The 23,724-nt window shown below is 45.4% G+C and overlaps 2 protein-coding genes across 2 annotated transcripts; both read right to left on the reverse strand.

The window, feature by feature from the left end:
- Positions 1-1,008: 1,008 nt before the first annotated feature.
- Positions 1,009-3,193, reverse strand: LOC124683772 (uncharacterized membrane protein At1g75140-like). The gene has a single exon (XM_047218225.1). It carries the CDS (start codon positions 3,191-3,193, stop codon positions 1,244-1,246), a length of 1,950 nt encoding a protein of 649 aa, XP_047074181.1. The 3' UTR covers positions 1,009-1,243.
- A 1,163-nt stretch (positions 3,194-4,356) lies between these two features.
- Positions 4,357-20,453, reverse strand: LOC124694680 (phosphoglucan, water dikinase, chloroplastic-like). Its single transcript, XM_047227641.1, has 19 exons — positions 20,254-20,453; positions 18,733-19,324; positions 17,061-17,147; positions 16,682-16,813; positions 16,348-16,473; positions 16,091-16,269; positions 15,291-15,375; positions 14,630-14,770; positions 14,490-14,542; positions 13,046-13,251; positions 12,831-12,949; positions 8,621-8,691; positions 8,422-8,539; positions 7,061-7,147; positions 6,887-6,973; positions 6,731-6,807; positions 6,455-6,602; positions 6,189-6,312; positions 4,357-5,525 (listed from the first exon to the last, which is right to left on the reverse strand). Exons 1-19 carry the CDS (start codon positions 20,436-20,438, stop codon positions 4,621-4,623), a joined length of 3,522 nt encoding a protein of 1,173 aa, XP_047083597.1. The 5' UTR covers positions 20,439-20,453; the 3' UTR covers positions 4,357-4,620.
- Between the last annotated feature and the right edge of the window lie 3,271 nt (positions 20,454-23,724).

Genomic DNA, 23,724 nt, shown 5'->3' on the forward strand with positions numbered 1-23,724 from the left:
GACGAAAGATATTTTGGTGATTGGTGTTTCCCGTATGCTTTCCATGCATTACTAATTGTTATTCCTGATTGATTGTGACGATTTCCTAATTTTGGTCATTTCTTGATTGTTGTGATTTCGCGATTAATACTCCCTATTTAATTCCTTATCTGACGTTTTTAATGCTCCTACCGTTGATTTGGAAATATTAAGGGGGGTATATTGCGGTGATGTTGCCTGATGAATTTATTTTCCATGTTATGGTGCGGTTCTATTGCGTGATTGTCTAATGCATTGTTAGATGGTGCGGTGGGAGGGCAAAATGGTCAGATGAAAATATGTAGGACGAAACTTTCGACCGGAGAAAACAGAACCAGTTCTTCCTTTTTATATAGTAGAGAAAATGCTCTTAAATGAATAAAATCTCTTATGTTCAAAAAAAAAATGCTGGCAACATAAAGAACAGTTTTCTGAAATTGTCTTCATCCAGATAGGAACCAGATAGGCAGATCAAATGAGCCACATATAATGACAAGAGTACATGACTCAAAATTGGATAACTGTAGTTCCCATGTCAACGTCAACAAATTTGGTAATGTGGCACTATCAAACACTGAGATGATCCTCCTTACATTGGCGCGGAAAAGATAGAACATGGATTAGATAGTGACAGAAAATGGAAGTTCAAATGTAGCACGTGATGCGATTTTTACTTTAAAGCGTATGAATCACGTCGTAATCGCAAGTACCCGAAACAAAACAAAAAAAGACAACCCTGCATCTTCATCTTATAACATATAGCCTATGGCTACTAGAATGCTAATGAAATTGACTGAATCTACTAGTAGTTGTTCCTTGATAAAATGCCAAGGCAGTTCTTCAGTGCAGTAAGACATCCAGTTCAGAAGTAGAGCAATTCGCATCCCAGCACAGCTGGAGTTCATTATGAACTCTGAGACTTAAAAGAGTAATTTCCTTACACCATTTAAGCTTAAGAGCAGATTAAATATGAGTTGGGCGGTTAGAGGCTTAGAGCTATACATAGACCGTGTAAAATTGCACAGATGCAACCCAGTCTTTTGTGTTATTTCACTATTTGCACCAACGTATCTTAATTGGTCATAATTTACTCGTACAATACAAACATTTTAAGTTTTACAACTTACAACAACAGGCTTGGTATCTCTGGCATCCCTCTTAGGTGAGGATTCTTCAAAACCAGACCAAAATTTAGGGGGGCAGTCTACACCAACCACCAACACCCTCATTCGGCATGATCATCTACTACAGGTTGGTTGTTCAAGAACAATGCGTCTCTTTTCTTGGGGAAACCAGGCGGCTCCATACCTGGGCCTCTATACTTCAGCTCCGGAGTGGCTCTAAGCCCAGGCTCGGACGAAACAGGTCGATATGGAATACCGGATGCCCCTGCATATCTAGTAGGGGACACATACCTTCTCGGAGCAGTTCTTAGCGCCCCACCACGTAGGTCCACGGCCCTGGTAGTGTCAGCGTAGCCCCGGTCGGTAGATCTGGTGGTGGCATCCGCATAGCTTCTATCACTGGCTCTTGTCGTGCCATCCGCATAGCTCCGATCAGCAGCTCTTGTTGTGCTATCCGCGAACGCTCGTTCGCTAGCTGGATGATTCAAAATGCTCCCTGTAGGGGCAGATACCGAGGTGTTGAACGTCTCCTCCGGTGTCCACCCCAACGAGTCCTTCTTCTTCACATACACTTGCCAGATGCCGATCAAGAAGAGGAGGAAAAGCAGGGCCGGGCCGCTCCACACAACAGCATTGCTCTCTGGCTTGTACACTGGGAAGTTGGACCGGTAGATGCCAATGTAACCATCCCCAAGCCCCAGGATCACAAGCTTTTCCCGGTCCGCAGCGATAAGAGGCTTCCCAGATGGCATCACGGCTGACATCGCAGCGGTAGAACCCGCAAACATGGACTTGATATCCCTAATGGCAGTGTTGAACAGCGGCCGGGGCGCGCCAACCCTCCCGTAGTACTGCGAGGAGGTGTTGTACACCATGATCTTATCCTGGCTGGCCACCAGGAGATAACCTTTGATGGTTTGTATGGCAACAGGGCTGTCGACCTCGGCCTTCTTCACCGCCCGGACCCGGCACTTGAGGTTGGCAACATCGCCGAGCAGCAGGACATGCACGAGATCACCGGCGTCGGTGAAGCCGTAGGCCTTGAAGCGTTCGGCGGGGTCGAAGGAGTATGACTTGAGGCGGGAGCCATTGAGCGCTTCTGCAAGGCCCTCGCAGGGCGTCTCGCGGACGGTCATGGAGCGGAGGTCGAGGGAGGCGGCGCCGGCGTCGGTGAGGAAGAGCAGGCGCTGCTTGACGAAGGCGAGCGGCGTGGAGGCGGCGATGGCGGTGCCGTAGAGCGTGCCGTTCTCGGTGAAGACGCGGATGCGGCGGCCCGCGTCGCTGGAGAGCACGTAGCGGGACCGCCCCGCGTGGTGCGCCTCGAGGTGCAGCACGGGCGCGCCGTCGAGGCCGCGCACGAGGACGCGGGAGGAGGCGGCGAGGGCGAGGGTGAGCCAGTCGTCGCCGTGCGGGGAGGACTCCGTGAGGCGGTGCGCCGCGATGGAGCCGTCCGCGTGGCCCGCGAAGAGGAGGCAGTCCGCGCGGCGCGGGGAGAGGTACGCGAGCAGGGCGGTCACCGGGGAGGGGGGCGCCGGGGAGTCCCCGGCGCTGAGCTCGAGCAGCGCGTCCCCCGCCGCGGAGAAGACGAAGACGCGGCCGAGGGAGTCGCCCACGGCGAAGTACTTGGTGAGCCCGTCGGCGTCCTCGTAGGGCAGCGCGGCCTGCGCCGCCGCGTGCGCGCCGTCCCCGAGCCGCACCGCCGCCACGAAGCTGAACCGCTCGGACCAGACCGGCCGGCGCTTCGTGACGGCCACCCGCTGCGGGGCCAGCTGGTCCGGAGCTCCCGGTGCCGCCGGGGCGTCGGCGGAGAAGGGCTGCCGCGGCGGCGGGGGGTCCGGCTCCGCGGATCTAGCGAGCGCGGATTCCAGCGCGCGGACGGACCTGGCGAGCGAGTCCGCGACCTCCTCGAGCCTCTCTAGCATCCCGGCCAGCTCCCTCGCCGTTTTCGTGGTTTCCGGCGCCTGAACCACCACCTCCGACTCGGCGGCGGCGGAGGCGGCGGCGACGGCGAGCAGGATGAGGAGGAGCGCGGCGGTGGCGCGGTGGGCCATGAGTGTCGGCGAGTGCAGAGTAGCAGGAGAGGGAGGTTGGGATTGAGGTGGATCTGCTATTGGGTAAAGTGACACCCAGAAGATGGCGCGGTGGGGCCCGCAAGTCAGCTGGCGTGGCTTTCCTCTCGGGCCCAGCCGTCAGCTGAAGGCCATGCGCTGTGGAGCCCACATGTCAGTGCTGGCCCCGCGTCTTGGCTTGGTCGCGTGTGCAGGTGCAGGGGACGAGTATGGCCCGTTGACTGCGCGGTGTTGGTGGGACCCGGATGTCAGATGGGCACTACGCAGCTTCGTACAGTTCTTTGCTCTATTTTTTCTTTGTAAAATTCCACGAATCTATTGAAAATTATCAACAATAGTGTAGAGAGGCTGAAAAGTTATAGAAATTAGATCTTTAGACCACCTAGCAACGACGACGATCACCAGCGTGAGCCGAAGGTGCGTCGTCGTCTTCCCCTCTCTATCACCAAAGCCAAACAAAGTTTATCATAGTAGAATTTGTTGCAACAGACATATAGGAATTCATCGAGCTAAAGCCATGATGGACTGTCAGTAATGATCGGAAGAAAGTGGCCTGAAAACACACCAACGAACTTGAAAACCGACCAACAAACAACTTCACGTACCCTCCAGCAGCGCTAGATGCACCAACGGAGCAAACATGGAGCGGGAAGAATCTTATTCTGACTTTAGGACGTAGCTACCGCCTCGACATCCCGAAGAAGACACTGGAAACCGCTGAGCCAGATTTACGCAATGTTGTAAAAACTGGAACCGCTGAGCCTTTTTTGACTGCTGGAGTCGCTGAGCTTTAAGATTGATGAAATGATGAGACATGGCTGTGTTTAAAATTACTGGACATGCATGTTGTTTTAACCTGGGTTTATTACCGTAGGATGTACAAGAGTAAACTGACTTGACTCGTCGGTTTAGGTCGAATTTCGTGCTTGATTTTGGTTGCACATTGCACCCAAAACTGGCATGCTCACTATTGTTTTCAGATACAATTCCAGTCTCTGTTCAATGTACTTTCTTGATAAAGAAATGACGTTGGTAACAGGAGGCTGCCAAGTATTGGTCCAATCTGCTTGACACTGGTTACATATTCCATTTTCATTTGAACAGCCTCAAAAATAAAAAATAAACACAGATTCTGCGACGGCAGATCAAAGAAACAAAACTGTATTTTCCCAGAGTTCGATGCTCTTTCGTGTAGACCATGGACGCTGTATGTGATTACAGTGGATACAATCCACACCCCGAAAGTTAATTACAACCCGAAGCAATATTCAGACCTGTTCAGTTTCGCCAGAGGGCTCTTCTTAGTTCTTACCCGGACTTTATTTTGCCACGCGATATTACAAAAACCGTAATACTTTCAGCAAATTTTATTCAGCTAACAAAACTTCGCTCATGAAAGCAAAACACTTCTACAGTGGTTGTGGCCTGCTCTGTACTATGTAGATATCTTCGCCGACCATGCAACCTTCCACATCCTGGGCACTGCCGAATTTCTGCTCCAGGTACTGGCCAATCGCGGCGAGGCGCTGACCAAACTGTTTCCTGAAGGTCGAGTCAACTGACAACGGCTTCTTGCTGTAATCCACGGTCAGATGAACCACCTCCCCATCGGCGGGGCCAGAGTTGAGCACCAGCATCTCTTCGCTGAAATTCGCAAAGGCTAGAGTGGTGACACTGGTGTCAAACTTGTCGCACGAGAGCCTCCATGGGGTGCCACGGGTCCCTGCAGCTAGTGTTTCGCCAAGCCCAGGGGCAACCTCGGCTTCGACGACCTTGGTGTCATGGTCAGAGGGGCTGACAGTGTGAAGCACAAACGATAGTTCTGGCTCCAGCATTTCCTGGACCAAAATAGCCATCTTGGCGTCTCTCTGAGGCACACCAGCCACTCGGCGGCTAAGGATGGCTCTCCTCGTGTATAGTGAGGCCCAAACCCGTGCGACCGCAGATCCAAAGGAAGTTATGTCCGAGAGACTGACGTTAGGAATGGATTCGTAGAGCCCAGCTGCTGACATACCAGCCAAATCCTCCACATTGGCACTAGATCTGACAATTAGCCGACCATCCTTGGAGAAGATTGTTTTCAAAGACTCAATGGTTTCTTCAGATGGTGAAAGTAGTGATACTGTTGATTGTAGCTCAGATGATAAGCTATCGAGTTCACCATTTTCGATTTCAGCTGTCTCGATCTTCTCTAGAAGGCTGGTATACGATTCCAGTGATCCACTTTTCTTGAGTGCATCCTCCATTGATCCAAATGGAATCACAGCACCACAAGGAACTTGAAATGCCGCTGGAATTCCTTGATCGCTGTAAACTAACCAATGATAAAAGAGAAAAATAATAAGATCATAAAATGTTTATACAAAGGAGTTAAGCTTACATGAGTTACGATATGTGAGACCATAATGACTATGTTTCTGTCATTCAACAAATCTTTAGCAGAATAAAAAGATGCCCACCCCAAGATACCAAGGCTAGCAATTTAGCACTATATACCAATTGTACGTATAGATAAAATGACTAGTATATTTCGAAGGTACATGATTTTTTTTCGAGAAAACATTTCATTGAAGAAGGTACATGATTAGATGATCTACCATCGTTGTATCGAGATTCTACCAAATTACACACATGAACAATGTCACTTGCAGCAAAATACCAGGGTGTATTTTGGTTGAATTTGAAAATGTGAAATTCAGTTTACATTACTATTTCTCTTCAACACTTTTTGGCTTCCCTGATATTAATCAGAAATGTATCATGCCCAGCTGTTCCAGCAGCTTGACTGAATCTTCACTTCGACACTAAGAAAATTTAGGAGTATCTCTTTTCGAAATGCTATGATTTCTAAAATAACGCACTTTACTTCATAAATCTCTAAGAAGTTATTATCTTGCAGAAGTTAGTTTCCATTCAGAAGAATGTCAGGGAAACAAACATAGGCATTACTGTAATGAATGTTACTAAAAAGTGATACCTTTGCTTGACAGTGAGGCTAGCACAGAAAGAGTTCCACAAGCTTTAGCTTTAGCACCAGATGATTCAATTGATGCCTCTGAAAGCTCAAGAACACTGGAACTATCATTTTCTCCAGAAGTTGGCTGCAATGATGTCCCATTGAGAATAGAAAAATGTAAGTAGGAGCAACTGAAAAAATTATGCAGGATCATAGCAACATCTAGTGTAATATGTAATACAAATAAGACATGTATTTCTGTCATCTGTGTAGTAATGATGAAGAACCTCAGATATGTATGATGACTTGTCCGTAGCCAGTGGTAAAGAGAACTCATTTGAGGGTTTCTGTGTACTGGACAGCTCTGAAGATATGCTACTGACATGCTCATCTGAAATTACTGACAAATCAACATCATTGGACGATGCTCCCAACCTGTAATAAATCAAAGTGAATTCTTGTCTAGTTTCAACAGGCACATAAAATTCTGGACCTATACTGGTACCAATCAAATTCTTGTCAAGAGGCCACAAAAAGACATGCATATGAAAACAGAGCATAACCTGACATGTTTTCCTTCGAGCAACCTCAGACCTGCAATTCTGTCATCATCTTCACAAGTTACAAATACAACTTTCTCCTGGAAACATGTCAGCAGTTGCAATATTTCAGAACTGGCACCAGTAAAAGTACAAGAACATAGGTTTAGTAAGACTAACTTGACGAGCTCTAACACCAAGATGTGATAAGTGAGGTAACTCTTGTAGGAGAATAACCCCCACAATATTATCACCAGCAGCTTTGACCTGTCAAATAAAGAAGAAACCCTGTCCATATGAGTGATTTGTCAAGACAAGATCAGTAAATCAAAGCATTTGATGTTCCGAGAGTACCTCTTCATCTCCATCAGCCTTATTTACAAGTAGAACCACAGGTCCTTTGATGGATGAAGACAATGATCCAGGAATGATTCTTTCTACCTAAGTAAACAAACCATTGCAACAGAAGCATGAGTTTTGACTGTAATACAACTAGAAAGGATAGTAAGGATTCCATAATCGGTAAAGATAATTCTCCTGAGCTTTTTACCAGTAAAAAACCTTTTTCTACCAAACAATTATAATGATCAAATTCAAAACGAAATTTAAATTTGGCCAGTTACCAAAGCTCAATTCTTTTTATCTCTTAGCCTGGTTCATAATCTCCAGGCCAGACCAGATTTCAGTTTAGACTGAGCGCATATAGAATTCATGTATCTGACCTGGAGTCATGTCAAAAAAATCATGTAGCCTGGGCACACACCAATATTTCTCACGTGACCCAGGCCTAAGCATAATTATATTACACATGAAGTCTATGAGAAACTATTTTTTGTGAAAACGATGAAGACTTTTGCGTTTCATTTCATTGAAAAGATTTACAATCCTCCTAGGAGGCATGTCTACGAGAAATTACAGATGATCTTTCATGAAATCAAAAATATATATATTATGCATAACATAAAAACAAGTATCAAATACAAAAAAATGCATATGTTATTTTGGATCTTAGAATTAAATCATAAGTTTTCGCAAAAAAAAAGAATTAAATCATAAGACATTTAGAATTTCAAATATAAAATATGATAAATCTCTCCATGCCAATGTCGAAAATGAAAATCAATGAAAACTGTCTAGTTTCTTGTATGCCAAAGGAAAATATTATTTCCTTGCAAAATGTGACTACAGTAGAAGGGCTTGACTGGGACTTAATTGACTTGCATACAGCCTGCCCTTTAAAATAATGAAATATTCATCCAAATGACACTGGTTATTTTTCCGTTCTAGGCATGCTGTTGAACAACTTGGGCATTCCACACAGCTCATGACATAGTGCCTTATGCATGCAACTCATGTGAAGCTGATTGGGAGTGCAGTAGCCTAAAGCAAGTGATCACCTGCGAGAGGGCTTTGCACATGTCTGGCTTAAAATTGCATCAGGCTACAGTATTCACATCAAGCTGGCTCAAAGCACTATTGACATCTTCAAATTACAAGGATTACAATATGTAACAATAGGATAACTACCTGCTGGAGTTTCAAGATAAGAATTGTTGTGCGACAGTGACCAGGACAGGCCTTAAAAGTGAAACTAGTATCTTTTTTCAAAAGGATAGAATTTTCATAAGTGACAACATCTCGCTAACATGGCAGCAAAACATTAGGAAGTTCATCACAAGACTCATTCTGCTTTCCTGCATTGTTTCAGAAGATACCTGTATCAAAGCTCCATGGGTCTCTCCAGGAACAAGAACATCCCAGCCGGACAATCCAATTACTGCTCGAACAGCTTTCAGAAGTACAGTGCAAAGTTTGGAGACCTGAAAAATAACACTAGAAAGGATATACAAAGTTAGGATTACCCAGATTATATGTGACAATAAACTACAGTGGTTCACTAGGAAAAAGGATTACCCAGCACGAATTTCAGCCTCGGTGTATGTTCTCACACTGTTCTCTGGTATTCCAAGGGCTTTCCCAAGGACCTACAGAAACAGACATCTATATATATGATTCCAGTCCAAAACATAGCCAAAAAATAATGAGAAAATTCAAGTGTGGCAGCAGTTGTAGATGCCAGTAAGGATATGTTTTTTAAATGTGTAAGGTGCTATTTGTGATGATACAGAACTTATTACTTCAAATGGTAATACTAGGCCCACTTTTGTGTTGTGGTGAAGCACCAAGATTTGGTCAGAGCCTGTCAGGTGCGCTCTTCTTGAGAGCCATTCCTTTTGGAAAAGACTGGCAAGAAGTAGCAATCACACTAACAAATACTAGTGTCAACGGCAAAAACTGAACAAAAGGGAAAACAGGAGTGGCAAAAACTAGACAAGTTTTATCCCACAGGCACACAACCAAGATGGCCAACATTTGGAGTAGCGAATTTTTCCCAAGATAGTATATCCAAGACTTATGATGTTCTGATTGATCAACCATTTGCCCGTGCTTTTGTTTCATTTGTGGAATGGTGTCACCTCATTTCCCATAAGCATCAAGTCAAGTTGATAATAAAAATAAGGAATAGGATAGTCCCAGCAGAATCAAGGGATAAACAATCCAATGGTGGGGTGGTTCCACAAACCAAATGCTACATGAGGTAAAAAAATCCCTAACCTAAATTACTTTTTTTTTTTTCGCGAAAACGCAAAAGCCTTGCGTTTCGATGCATTGATAGAAAAGAAGGTTATATGTACAAGCCCGAAAAACGGACGAACACCACGCCGTACAACTCGACCCAAGAAAAGGAAACCTAGTCTAGGGGAGTAGAAGGCGCACACCCCGGGCTCCCGCGTCCGCCCAAAGCCGCGCTTCCGTCACGATGTCGTTGAATAGGGTCGTCACCGAAGGCCGCACGTTGTCGAAGACCACCGCGTTTCGATGCTTCCATATCCACCATGCCGTAAGCATGATAACCGACGACGTGCCTTTGCGTAGCCGGCGAGGGCGGTCCGCACCGCCGGGGACCACCACTCCGCGAAGTCGCCCTCAGCCATGGGAGGGCTTGAAGTGGATCGGATCCAGGACAGCACCTCAAACCAAACCATCCCGGAGAACGAGCAGCCTGTGAGAAGATGGCGCATGGTCTCCATGGACTGGTCGCGAGCGGGCGGTTGGGGATATGCGGTAACCCCCGTCCGGCCGATCGCTCCCCGTCCAACACCTGTCAAGACAGGCCAGCCACAAGAAGAATTTCACCCTTGGCGGCGCCCGGGATTTCCAGTTCAACTTCCGAAGCCCGCAACTATCGCCCCTTGGAAGAGGGCATCATAGCAAGAACTCGGATGAGTACTGGCCATCCGTCGTCCAACGCCAAACCATCCTGTCCGGGTCCGCCGAGAGTTGGGTGTCCCCGAGCCGGATCCACAGCTGCACGTACTGCCATAGAGCCGGAGCGCTCGGTGCCCCTACTATGTCGGCGATCCAAGTGCGGTCCATCGGGGCTTGGCGGACCGTACGCGCCTTTCTCCGGCGCTTTGGTACCGGCCGCATATACCTCGGGCGCCACCTCCTTCATGGCTTTGCCGTCCAGCCATCTCGTCTTCCCGGAAGAGGGCGGATTCCCCGTTCCCGATCACCATGGTGGTGGAGACCGCGAAGGCATCCAATTCCGTCTTCGAGAAGTTCATGTCCAGCCCGCGCCAAGGTCGCAGGGGGTCGGTATGCATCCTCCATATCCACCTCACCCTTAGGCTGGTAGCAGTGCGAGCTAGGTCCGGAATCCCGAGGCCCCCAAGCCTCAGGGGTCGGCAGACACGTGCCCAATTGACGTGGCAGTGCCCGCCATTGGCATCGGCTCGCCGGCCCGGAGAAGCCCCGCGAGATTTTGTTGACTCGCTCGAGTGGTTTTGTTGACCCCCAACACCAACAGTTGGTGTAGCGGGATCGCGGCGAGCACCGAGCGGATAAGCGTCAGACGCCCCGCCCTTGGCATCAAAGCCGCCTTCCAAGTGGGAAGTTTGTCGGCAATCCGGTCTGCCAGAGGCTGGAAAGAGGCAGCCGTCAACCTCTCGATAGACAGTGGTATGCCAAGGTACTTCACCGGGAAAGGCGCTAGTTGACAACCCATGCGCTCAGCAGCGCCAGCAGCCTCCTCATCCGAGCACCCGATCGGAGATACCGAACATTTGGCGAAGTTGGTATGCAGCCCTGAGGCCATCCCAAAGAGCTCCAGGATACCACGGACAGCTCGCAGCTCCGTCTCATCTGGGTGGCAGAAGATCACCACGTCGTCCGCATAGAAGGAGACCGAAGTCATCAAGTCTCGTCTTGCAAGACGCTTTAGGACACCCAGCTCGATGGCCTTCGCCAAGAGCTTGTTGAGCGAGTTCATCACCAGAACAAACAGTGATGGCGACAGGGGGTCTCCCTGTCTCAGACCCCTCCGATGCCAGATGGGGGGGCCTGGCTCACCATTGAGCAACACCCTAGTACTCGCCGTGGATAGCAGGATGGACACCAACTCGCAAAACCTAGGGCCGAACCCTAGTTTGCGCAGGATCTCCAGAAGGAAGCCCCACGAAACAGAGTCGAAGGCGCGAGCGATATCCAACTTGAGCATCACTCTCGGCTGCTTTTCCCTATGTAGGAATCTAGCAGTCTGCTGGACCAACATAAAGTTGTCATGGATGCACCGTCTGCGAATGAACGCGCACTGGTTGCGATCCACCAAAGAATCCATCCGGGGGGCCAGGCGGGTAGCTAACGTCTTCGCCACCAGCTTGGCGAAGATGTGGATAAGGCTGATCGGCCGGTAGTCACCCAAGCGGCCGCATCGTGGCGCTTAGGCAGCGGGGTTAGAAGGGCTCGGTTAAGACCACGGAACCCGCGCCCACACATCGTGTACATCTTGTCAAAGGCAGCCATGAAATCACCCTTGACCACGCTCCAACATTTCGCGGAGAACTCAGCCGTGAAGCCGTCCGGTCCCGGCGCCTTGCCCGTCGGCGGTCGCCGAACCACCTCCCAAACCTCGTCCTCGGTGAATGCTACCTCGAGCTCGGATAGATCCTCCGAGTGGGTGCCCAGGAAATCCGGGTCCGGCGAGTGCAGCTCGTCGACCGAGGTGCCCGGCGGAGCCCTCAAAGTGCGAGAAAGCCGCTTCGGCCATGGCCGCATGGTCGGAGATGACCGCGCCTTCAACCTGCAGGCTATGGATCACATTTTTCCGGCGCCTGTACGCCGCATCGTCGGTGGAAGAAGGCCGTGTTGGCATCCCCTCCTTGAGCCGGGCAATCTTGGCCCGTTGCTCGAGCCATAGTGCGCTCGAGGGAGGCCGGACCCGAGTAAGCATGTTTGAGGTGGGCCACGAGTCGACGTTCATCCGGAGACAAGCGTCGTGATTCCATGGCAACATCCGGCCTCAACACCACCTCCCGCGCTATCATCGACTGCGGTTTGACACACCCTACCTTCTTGTCGCTCCGGCTCGCGAGCGGCGTGCTGTGCGTTTAAGCTTGGCGGTAAGCCGCCGAAAGGGATCGGGGTCCCCTTCGATAACCTCCCAGGCGTTCCGCACAGCCTCGTCGAACCCATCGAGCTTCAACCAAAAGCGCTCAAACTGGAAGCGCCTACGCCCCGTGCACTTGGTGGTGCAGTCAAGAAGGAGTGGGCAGTGGTCAGCCACCACCGTTGCCAGACAACGCAACATGCAGCTGGAGTGGAGCTCCTCCCAGTCAACCGTGACGAACACCCGATCAAGCCGGACGAGGGTGGGCGTCTCCCTCTCGTTGGACCAAGTGTAGCGTCGCCCGTGCAGGTAGATCTCTTTGAGCTCGCAATCATTCAGAAAGCGCCGGAATCTGCCCATCATCCTGCGGTTGAGGTTCCCATTATTTTTGTCCTCATCCCGGTAAATCAAGTTGAAGTCCCCGCAGAGGGCCCAAGGTCCAGGGTGGCCTCCGCGGACATCACGCAACTCAGCCAGAAAGGCGACCTTGTCAGCCTCAGCCTGTGGACCGTATACACAAGTAAGCCACCACCCAGTGCCACCACCCACCGGGGAGACCCTGGCTGTGACTAGCATTCTAATTAGGTGGCCTGACTTGCCAGTATGGGTACCAACCATGCAGTTCTCATCCATCAAGCAATAGGAAGAGAACACAATCACTGGGCAAATTCTCACCTTGACATTTTCAGGGAATATAGAAAGCAGTGCTTCAGAATATTCTTCCGTTAATCTCCTTGCTCTATCAAGTGTAGCTTTAAGTCTCAGTGCCCAAATATACTTCCCATCTTCACTGCCTACATAAATGACACGAAATGCTTTCAGGGCACCAAAAACATACAATGATACAAGGATGAAACATTCACACTAGATGTTAAAGTAGAAAAAAGCACCTTCACTTTCAGATAGACCTTTTTGCTTCCAAGAAAGAAGCTCGTTCCCTATTGCAGTGCATTCCTCTGGCTTCCAACCTGAAAAGCTAACTTGGTTGATGCCAATAATAAGGGCATCAAGGGTATCGTCCCATACACTTGTATCTCGAGCCACACACCGTGCAAGCGAAGCTGATCCACCTAAAGCTTCAAGACCATTGATGTATCTGTTAAGGCACCAGAGCAAATAAAATAAACTCGCTGTATCTCCATTAGAATAATCTAAGTCTATTTTGCTAGATCCTTTATTTTGACAACTCGAAAGATAACATAGCCAGATGAATTATCTTTAAACAACTTTAGAAATAAATTAATAGCAGTTGACAACTTTCTAATAATGCATATGTATCACCATATGTGAGCTAAACATTTATATGCAGTGTCAGTTACGTACCACCTTTACTAAAATGATCCAAAACTGTTAGCTGATATTATTTCTGCAGTATAGCGTTTGTGGAAGGAGGTGGATCTCAGACTTTGATCGCACTGGATAAAGAGGTGGTGTACACGAGGTATCACGGTCCTGATAAGGCGGGGCTTGTTCCTGGCCGTAAAATTAGGCTCTGATAGCTACGGTTGATGAAAAGCGCTCTGAATAACTCCTGCTTAAGAAATTAGCTGATGGCTACCTCTTTAAGTTGGTGCCGCTGGCAACCATATATAGCTTAGAGATATGGTAGTTAATCAAGTTAACAAATCCTGAACTAACTTCTATAAGTCAACTCAATCTCCAGCACACCCCTGAAGTATTGCGCACTCCAATTCTCCTTGTGCAGTTTTGCAGTGGTGCCTTGTGCAATAACCTGATGACGATATGTTATACCCAGTAACAAACCCACATCAAATCCTACTCTTCTACCTCCTGGAAATACAGCTCGTCCTCAAGCTGGAATGCAGGGTAGCAATGACAGAATTCAGAAAGTAATTCCCAGGTAATGGTTCCACCGCTGGCTTTCCATGCTATGGACCAGCAATTCCAAAACATTTTTTTGCCTTAACCCTATGGGAACACCAACTAGCCATGCTTCCTCATATGGTAGGTGTGCTTTCACAGGGCACCTTTTTGCATGGGCAGGGTGATGGGCCTGATGACGTGGCTCGTGGAGCAGTTGGGGAGCAAGGAAAGATAAGGTGGCGTGAGGGCCACAGTCGTCAGGATGGTCGGCGATAAATTGTATAACTTGTAGTTCAAAGATATAAAATAGCCCTTTATTTTACACTGATGTGAAATTGCTCCTTAAACCTGTAGGTCCTTCAAATTGGGACACAGTTGTAGTTCTGTAATTTGCTCTAACAATGAGATACTAAACCAATAATGTTGCACTGAAACTAAGATATGTTTTCCAGGAAATCACAGTTTTTTCTAAAGCAAAAACAAATTCAGTTTAAACTAATTAATTAGTACCTGCTTAACAAAACAAACGAGTAGTCCTCAAGACCAATCTCACAAAGGCGCCACTGCAAAACTTCACAAAGTAATTATAATTGAAAATGTATGCAGCCAATATGGAATAAAAGCTCTGGGTTCTGTTTTGATCAAATAACCTTTTGTCGCATTGCTATACCAGCATCAGTCGCGTCATTTCTAAGGCCACTTTCAAGGCCCTTCATTAGAACTGATCTCAAATATGATAATGCTTGCAAGGTCTTCATCAAAACTTTTACATCTTCAACTTCGTCCAAGCTCTGAAAAAATGCGATATAAAAACAAATTACACATGACAACTGAAGAAATGGGTCCATCCTACAACTGAATTGGTAGGCAAGTGATCTTTCATAACATGTAGCTAGTAAGCACAGTAATTATCAAATCCCGATATACGTAACATCATATCTTACGAGGGTATTTAAATTCACAAGAACTGCAGAGCATTCATGAACTCCAGTAAAGCAAGCTGGAGCTAGATGCTTTCTATACAATTGAGAAAATAAAGAAATGACCTTATGCAGATGTGTGTGTGTGTGTTGTGTGTGTCCCTCCTGTGGAGGTTGTACCCCTGATGTTTTCTTCCTGTTCAACGAAATGAAACGCAAATTCTTTTGCGTTTTCTCGAAAAAATATACATTTTAACTGTGTTTCCTTGTCTATATTAGGTGAACAGATCACAAAAGTGCCTAAACAATTGAAAACTTTGAGTATACCCTGCAGAGTACTATCTTGTATATAAAAGATTGAGATATGAAAGCAAGAAAACAGATCACTGACCTTTTTGGTTTTCACAAATGATGACAGTGCTTCCAGGCCAGACTCACTCAAAGATTCCTTGATGGATTCCAGTTGTTCAAACAGGCTGCAGAATTACCCAATACCATGTCACATTATCATAATTTAAAATGAATCGTATTTGATCATTTGCACAGAAAAGCTTTTGATGATCATCTGAGGGGCTGCTCATTGCTATAGAATAACATCTGATGCTCAGCAGAGGGGCCACTTTTCACATCATTCACAGAATTGTCTCTTTAGCTTCAAACTTGAGTGAACAGTAGCAATGCATCCTACATATCTATACACATTTTCGAAGTAACATTTGTTATTCTAGATTCTTGTATCTCAAAAAGTTTTTTTTAGGAAGTATGTTCAATACATAGTTTGAACTATAATCACATATTGTACTAGTTCCAATCTATGACACTGCTTTATGTTAAATGATCGTTTATAACTTTGTAAGTATCCTGGTAAATATATGGAATTCTTATTGCTAGAATAAGTTAAAGAGATTTGCTATTCTCTTGTTTCTGGACAGTTCCTTTTCATTTCTAATAAAAATAGTTCCATAAGGTACTATAAGGACCTCTACACATACAAGTCTTCTGCAATGGCTTCTCCATCTATTTAGTACTTCTGACGGCAATAAGTCAGGAACTAGGAAATAAAAAAAAAAGGATAGAATCTGGTGACTATGTCTTTCAGTATGACATAAGTTTCGGAGAGTCACAGTTTCATTAGTTTCTTTTAACAATATTCTGGAAGTATAAAATATGAGAAATAATGAGTTAGACAACCTGCCAGCATTAAAGAAGTCTTTTAGTTCGCCATAGAATATTTTGAACTGTTCTACAAATGCTTCGTTGTATTCTCCAGGATTCTTCGTAATCCTGGTAAGCATGGCTTCTGTAGCAATAAGATCCTCAGGGCCAGCACTACGGTGTAGCTTGTTTTGTATAGTATGCTTGATTTCTTGCTGTTGATGGTAGAAGATTAAGTGAGTAGCAAAAAAATATATGGGAAGTTATGATAAGCTTTCGAAAGGGGGCATCACCTTGAGATCATGTGGGATGTCATTCCGGTGAGCAATATCACGAATTCGTGTTAGAGGAACAGCTGCAGTAAACTCCGCCTTAAATGAAGGTAAACAAGGATGAATCTTACGAATCACAAGCACATCCTGCACCAATGTATACCGCATTACCAAGATGAATAATTGATGATTTAAAAAGCATTAGATTGCACATAAAATCAATATGCCACAGTACCAAACTGACAGTACGAAAGTCGAACTGGTTTATCTTAGCTAAAGGCACAGTGGTCAAATGCAGCATTAGAGGTAGTCAAATACTGATCTCCATGAAACATTTGTAACTGATTGCACAAACCTCAGGTGATGTGCCTTTTATGTAGTACATCTTTTCAAGTTCACGGAAAATATGCCTCGATATCTCAGCATGTTTGTTGGGTCGATAATGACCACCATCTTCGAAACACGATATTTGACCTGTATAAATCCACTGCAATAGAGGGAAATTTTAAAAAACATTAATGCACTTCTAAACAGTCTTGCTGTTTTCAGTTTACAATTTTAAAAGAAAACTAAAACTTCTATGATCTATACTGACATAGCATATTAAAGTGCAACCAGAGAAACCTTTAAATAAATAGCAGATCATATGTTTTCAGATGATCATTTCTACAAAGGAAAAAAAAATGGTAGGAAACACAGTGACAAATAGCACAGTAAAGGGTAATTGGAGAAACCTTTAAATAAATAGCAGAGCATATAAGGGCATCCAATCTACTTTGATCATCAACAGGTTCTGACAAGAGTCCACGTACAAGCTCCAACTGCAAGGGAAAAAAAACTTGTTAAAAGAAGTTACTACAATGAAACGTAGTATTTTCAAAGAGATGCCAACTTACAAGGTGGGGACTGCATCACCCCATGATTGTTACCTTTTTGTTAATTCTATAAATGAAGGTTAAATACTAAAAATAACAGTGACCAACGTGGGACCTTATGAGCCAATTTCATCTTTTTGTTGTTTCCATGCTTTTCCCCACCCAATGCACTTTTTTTTGAACAACAGAATTTTATTACTTTAAGCACATTTTACAGACAGCAACGTGAACGGAGCCACGTTGAATACAGAGATGTCCTTAGTTGGACATAGACTTGATGATGAGCATAAACATCTGATGAGAAGACTCCTAGACTGAATTTTCAACGCCAATCTTGCTTGATGATGTGCTTTAATATTAGAACTCCTGTGAATATGTAGCGTTCTGCTAGCCTGGAAGGAGTTGCTTCTCTGAATTTCTGCTAGAAGTGGCCTAATAGACCAATGCACCTCATAAGTCATAACCACCTAATCAGTGGTGCATCAACTTGGTCGGAATGGAGCAACTACAACAATGGCCATCTGACCATTGATGGATAGCTGCAGCAATGGTGTGGCAATTGCTTAGTTTAATCTGTGACTCCCATGTGAAGTGTGTGAACTTTAAATAGTGCCTATCATTTTACTAATAGTGTTGCTTACTCTTTAATGTCAGGCTACCACGACTTCCTCTTGGGTTCAAATCGAACTTGGTTCTTTACTCCTCAAAGCAGCAGCTAGTTAAAGTGGTTTCTTCACCATGGAGGGCATTTACTCTTTTTTTTCGAGAATATGGAGGGGCGCTGCATGTAGATATGTTGAAGGACATTTAATCTTATTATGAAGAGGTACTACATGTTTATATCTCTAGTTCGTCAACTTAAAACAAAGGATACTGATGGGTGAGGTATTTTCAAGGCTAATAAATCGCCGAAGTTGCACGGAAGCTGAAATGGTGCATCTGAGTGAGCTTGTTCTCGGCATTGCCGCAGTGGTACTGTTAACTTGAGCACCTCGATGGTACCGGCAATTAATCTAGCTAAATATGTGGCACAAAATGTGCTTGAGTAGGCTCATGGTGCTTGGCATGACATGCGAATGTCTGAGAACCTAAGATACTTACTGCAAGGTTTTGTAGCTATAAAAGAAATATGATTCCACCTGATCTCAAGTAGTTGGAGATGTTGGTAACCAAAATATTAGATAATACTTACTACTCCCTCCGTTCCTACAAAAGCTTCCAAACTTTATTTAGATACGGAGGTATATAGACATGTTTTAGCTATAGATTCATCCGTATCTAGAAAAAGTTGCGAAGCTACTTTAGGAACGGAGGGAGTATAAAACTATATGAAAATCAATTTATAGGCAGCCGATTCACACAAGACAAACCATAAACATGTTCCAGACCTAAAAGCACTATACGCGTGTAACACGTCCCACCATGGACATTTAAAATTTTAGCATTAAGGTTTTACTTTTACAGAGGAAAATAACATAACAGCATGGAACATTAGACCTACTCGACAAGGTGGAAATGCTAGAGAACTTACCTTCTTCCACCAGTTCCTAGATGCTTTATCACCCTCCACCAATTTCAGTGCCATTCCACCAAGCCCAGCCGTATCCCACCTCCTGTCAGTTGACTTACTCCCATGCTCATTTGACCTCATGAAAACAGCTTCGCTACCTTGCCACTGCCCACCAAATGCTGAATCACCATTCTCGGCCACTGAAGCATCTCCAGCCTTTTCTGGAACAACATATCTGGATACTCTATCAACCTTTGATGTCCCCGAAAGATCTAAAGGCTCTTCTGTCTTATCCCAGTGGAAAAGTACATCAAATGCACCGTCTTTTGGCAGCTCAATAGCACGGTTGTTACCACCCTCCCATGTTTTCTCCTTCCCTCCTTTCAAAACTACAACAAACTTGAACTCCACAAGCGTTTCCCCAGGGAGCTCAAGCTGGCTGACCCAGCCATCTGGTGTCCAGTCCAGTTCAACATGCTTCTTCCATGACCCAAGCTCCTTCGTCGATCCTATGATACCAACGTGCTCACCATACTTAACCTGGTGCTCTAAACAAACCCGAAGTAGCACCACATCCAGCTTTGAGGGGTCTACTCCGCTTTTGTCCTTGGTTCTGTAGAAAATAGTAAAATATATAAACTGTAATAATCAAATTGTCCAGAAAATGGAAGTGGGTAAACTGAAAAGCTGCATTTGTGTGAAGAACTCTTTACAATGAACTGTCTCAGTTTTTCAACTTCATTTGATTCTCATGCCAGAAAGATATATAAGCACTGTGGCAAAAAGGGCGACGGTAATAAATTAAGAGTAACCTGACTGACAGGATGGCACTAAACATGAATCCAACGTACTATCAGATTTAGCTTTTAGCTAAAACTCTATATTTATAGGATGGGAAATATTTTGCATGTCATCTGCAAAATACTGAATGTCTGAATCTCTCGCCTGATCGAGTTTGCCTGGAACTGTACCCATCCCCGGAAACATACATTACTAATGTTATAGTATGCTGCTTGCAACTATCGGGGAAAAGGCCAACGTACCAATATCTGATGATGTGTTGCGGTCTGGGATAAGGGAGCAGGGGCATGTGAAGGTAAATGGGGGAGTCATGTCATTGTCACCACATGAAGTCAAGGTCACCCCTGAGTTACCATCAAGTTCGCGTCACTTTCCTTTAATAATAATAAAGTGTGTTTGCAGCATTCCCTAACACTTGGCTTTCCTTGGTTTGTTAGTCTGATTGGCCCCTGCCCTTACGGGTTAGCATCGATGCGCGATTGATTTTTCTGTGGTTTGCTACCATTAGATATGCTACTCTACATGCTTGCCCCGCCATTAGTGTTGCTGCGATCAATTCGTAGATAGAACTGCATTGGCTGTGCTATTACATAGCGCTGGATCAACTTTTTTTAATGGTTCTGCAGATTGCAATCACCATTGCTCAGCAAGAAGGGAATAGAGGCCTCTCCTACAGAACAGCAGTATCCCGCCCAAGGAAATAGATAATAATACAGTAAGAAGCAACGGGGCATTACATACATCTCTGAGGCGGCGGGCCCCGCGCGGCAGGAGAACCCGCGCCGCCGTGCGCGCAGAAGGAGGGCGCCGCTTCGCCGGAGCAGCGCGCCCGCGGCGGTGGGCGCGGGCACGAGGCGCGGCCTGGCGGCCGCGGCGGTGGCCGTGGCCGTGGCGAGCGAGGGGTCGAGCGGCCGCATCGACGCCATGGGTGTCCGTCCTCCCGCAGCGCAATCCGTCGAGCAGGTGGCGGTGGTGGCGGTGGTGGTGGTGGTGGTGGTGGTGGTGATCGATCGAGGGTGGCCTCGGGATGGGCGAGGAGAGCGGAGTGGAGCGGAAGCGAAACCCAAAGAAAGAAAGAAAGAGAGGAGGAAGGAGGGCGGAACGGGTGGACGTGGTTACCGTGGCCGGTTTCACGGATCTCTCGCGTCGGGGTGGGTGCCCATGCTATCCCCCGTGTCCCTCTCTATTTCTATTTTTGTACTGACTTTGAACCTGTGGTGACTGGTGTGCCATGATTTTTAGCTAATTTTGGAAGGACATATCCAAAATGAACCTTGAACTTTCAGAATAGTCCACTTGTCGTACCTTTTCCGATTGAGTTGAGGAAATCGCTGGCGTGGAAAGAAGAAATAGTCAACTAGCCAAATTGGTTTTCAACTAGACTAGCTCAGATGTGGAACTCAAAATCTTAATTTGAAAAATTGAAATCCCGCGTCCCAGAACCAGTCTCTTGCCCGGGTTTCCCCTCTATAAATTCAGGTGACGCATTGCGACATGAAGGACCGCTTGCTTTGCCTATTAGTATCGCCCTGTCTCTCTGCCCCTTGCACTGTTTTCTTGAGTTTTTTTCTACCCGTGGCAGATATTTGCCTGGCTCAACCGGGATAAGGACTAAAAGTAAATGATTCTGAGAGTTCAACGTTCATCTTAAATCGGAAAGAAGTTCTAGAACCAAAAGAACTTTCACTATAATTCAAGAAACTGAGAGTGGACTTTCTTATGAAAGAAATCCATGGGCTCCATGGGCGGACCAAACTATAAAAAGAAGCACACAAAAATATTTTTCTTTCTTATGGCTATTGAAATTTGCAAAATTGAAGAACAAATTGGATAAACAATCATTTGTACTTTTAAATTTCTAACCAAGATGAAAAGTATATTGGCAGGGAAATTGGAGTAGAGCAGGGGCTCTATCCCGTCACAGCGTCGCATGCCGGCCAATAGACCTCCGACCGGTGGCAACGCCTGTGTGATGCGGACTGAACCGATCCCCATGGCCGCCCCTGGTTACGGGTGGCATAACGGCACCTATGCCTCCCGTGCTGCTCTTGCTCCACCGATTTCCCCGACCCCTTGCTTTTCACTCTAAGTCGCTAGATCTAGCGATAGCGAGGAGGCGCCCCCATGCGGTCATCCCCATGGCCTTAGCTTCTATCGAGAGAAGGAGACTAGCTAGGAAAGTCAAGCGAACAAGACATACAACATAACCGGCGGGCAGTGCAAACTAATGGGCTTGGGCTTCTTGATCCACACGAGTAAGTTTATTCTTTATTAGAAAACCTGAGCGGGCTATGGTCCAGTTTTTTTTTTTTGAACATAAAAGTTTATTCATCTACGAGCATTTTACAGAGAAAAGCGTGAAAGGTAACACGCTTGTTACACAGAGAGTTTCTCTGATTTGACAAAGTCTGAACATAAGCACTTGGCTATGGTCCAGTTAGGCCCCAACGAAGTTCCGCCAGTGAGTAGCAGCCAAGCCAAGGAAAACAGATAGGCATCAGCCTGGATTGTGAGCCTTACTTTACCCATAAAAATAACACTTGAGACATGCCAAGCTTTCACAACTCTTTTCGGCAAGTACGAGCCTATACAATAAGTATACCATTTTGGAAAGCATTCTTAGGAGAAAAACTTAATTATTTGCATCACTAAATTGCACACATGAAACTACTCAAAACTTTCAACTATTTAGCAATTGTGGTATAGTAAAATAAGATCAGAAAGATGTTACAAGAGATAGCGAAAAAAATAATGAATCCACGTGTACGCCCATCTTCCAGATGATGGAGAAAGCAACCTGACAATTCTCTACCCTAGTGAAATATGGTCATTGATAAAAAAGCCCTTGTTCTCTTTTAAAAGTTGAATAATACACTTTGCCGCACCTTAATCTAACCAATATCGTTACACTATGCTCCATTATCTAAGTAGCCTATTGTCTCTTCACAACAATCTTTCTTGATTGTTTCACATCGATCTAAACCTCGTGAGATATTATCTACTATCAATAAAGGGTCTGTTTGTACTACAATTGATGATTATTAATAGATCAGCGGAATTTTCGCAAAAAATAAAATAAAGGGTACATATTGAGAACACACATTCTTTCTAACAATGAACTTCAAAGGGATCACCTTCGTCCACACTATGGTTTCATTCTAACCACGGGGTGATCTGTATGCACATGTGTCCATATAGAGCGCAAGGAACTAGACATCTAGCTGGTAAAGTGGAAAATTGTTAAATTTTCTTCGACCAAGTAGTCCATAAGTCACAACTCCTTCAAATCGACACCAATAACGCACAATCTATTGAACAACTAGACATTATTAACTAATAAAAAAAGTTGAGAGATCCTAATATCACATAATCTATTAAACAACTAGATCTTATTAACATATAAACAAGTTGAGAGATAGTCTCGCATATTAAATGTTCCCCATCAAGTTCGGTTTTTCTAGAAAAAAAAAAGGCAAATTCTTAATACATGTTATAGCATATCGCGGGGCCATTGGGACAGTACATAAGATCAAATTAGTGACCTCGAGAAGGGGAAAAATGAAAACATTAACTATAGTCACCACGTGAACTCATTCTTGCATGGTAATTGTCGTACTCAGTCATCAACCGTGAGAGGGTGAATTACATGAATTTGTTCATAAAGACATGGAATTCAAGAAGAAGAATGCCCCATCAATAATGTTGTTTTATCAAAAGATAATAATACACAACTTTTTTTACTTTGAACTTCAAACAGACAACTAGGCTTATTGCAAATAAAAGTTAGATGCACACATGGGCTTATTGCAAACAAAAGTTAAGAACCAGATCACTTTTGAGAAAAGAGTTGTGATCATGTGGTGACGATATTCTCTATGTGCCCGTTTCTTTGTTATTGGGCATGTTAGTATTGTGCTCATGACATGATGCTGATCAAAGGTGGTGATGAGCAGCTGATGTACAAGGCGTCGCTTGCTGGATTCCAGGATGGGATGGTTGGCGATGGAGTAGCGCGCTCGTCGGCTATGGTTCCTGGAAGGTTGATGATAATGGAAAGCTGAGGGCTGCGTTTTGCTGATGTTGGTCGTTATCCTTGTAGTGTTGCTCTTTTAGCTGTGTGTGGTTGCATACTATGTTTAGAACTTCCGGATGCTTTTGTAAAGTAATAAAGCTCTCTTTATTATATAGAAAATACAACATGATAATATGAAA

The sequence above is a fragment of the Lolium rigidum genome, chromosome 1 (assembly GCF_022539505.1).
Source record: "Lolium rigidum isolate FL_2022 chromosome 1, APGP_CSIRO_Lrig_0.1, whole genome shotgun sequence".
Taxonomy (NCBI): Eukaryota; Viridiplantae; Streptophyta; class Magnoliopsida; order Poales; family Poaceae; genus Lolium; species Lolium rigidum.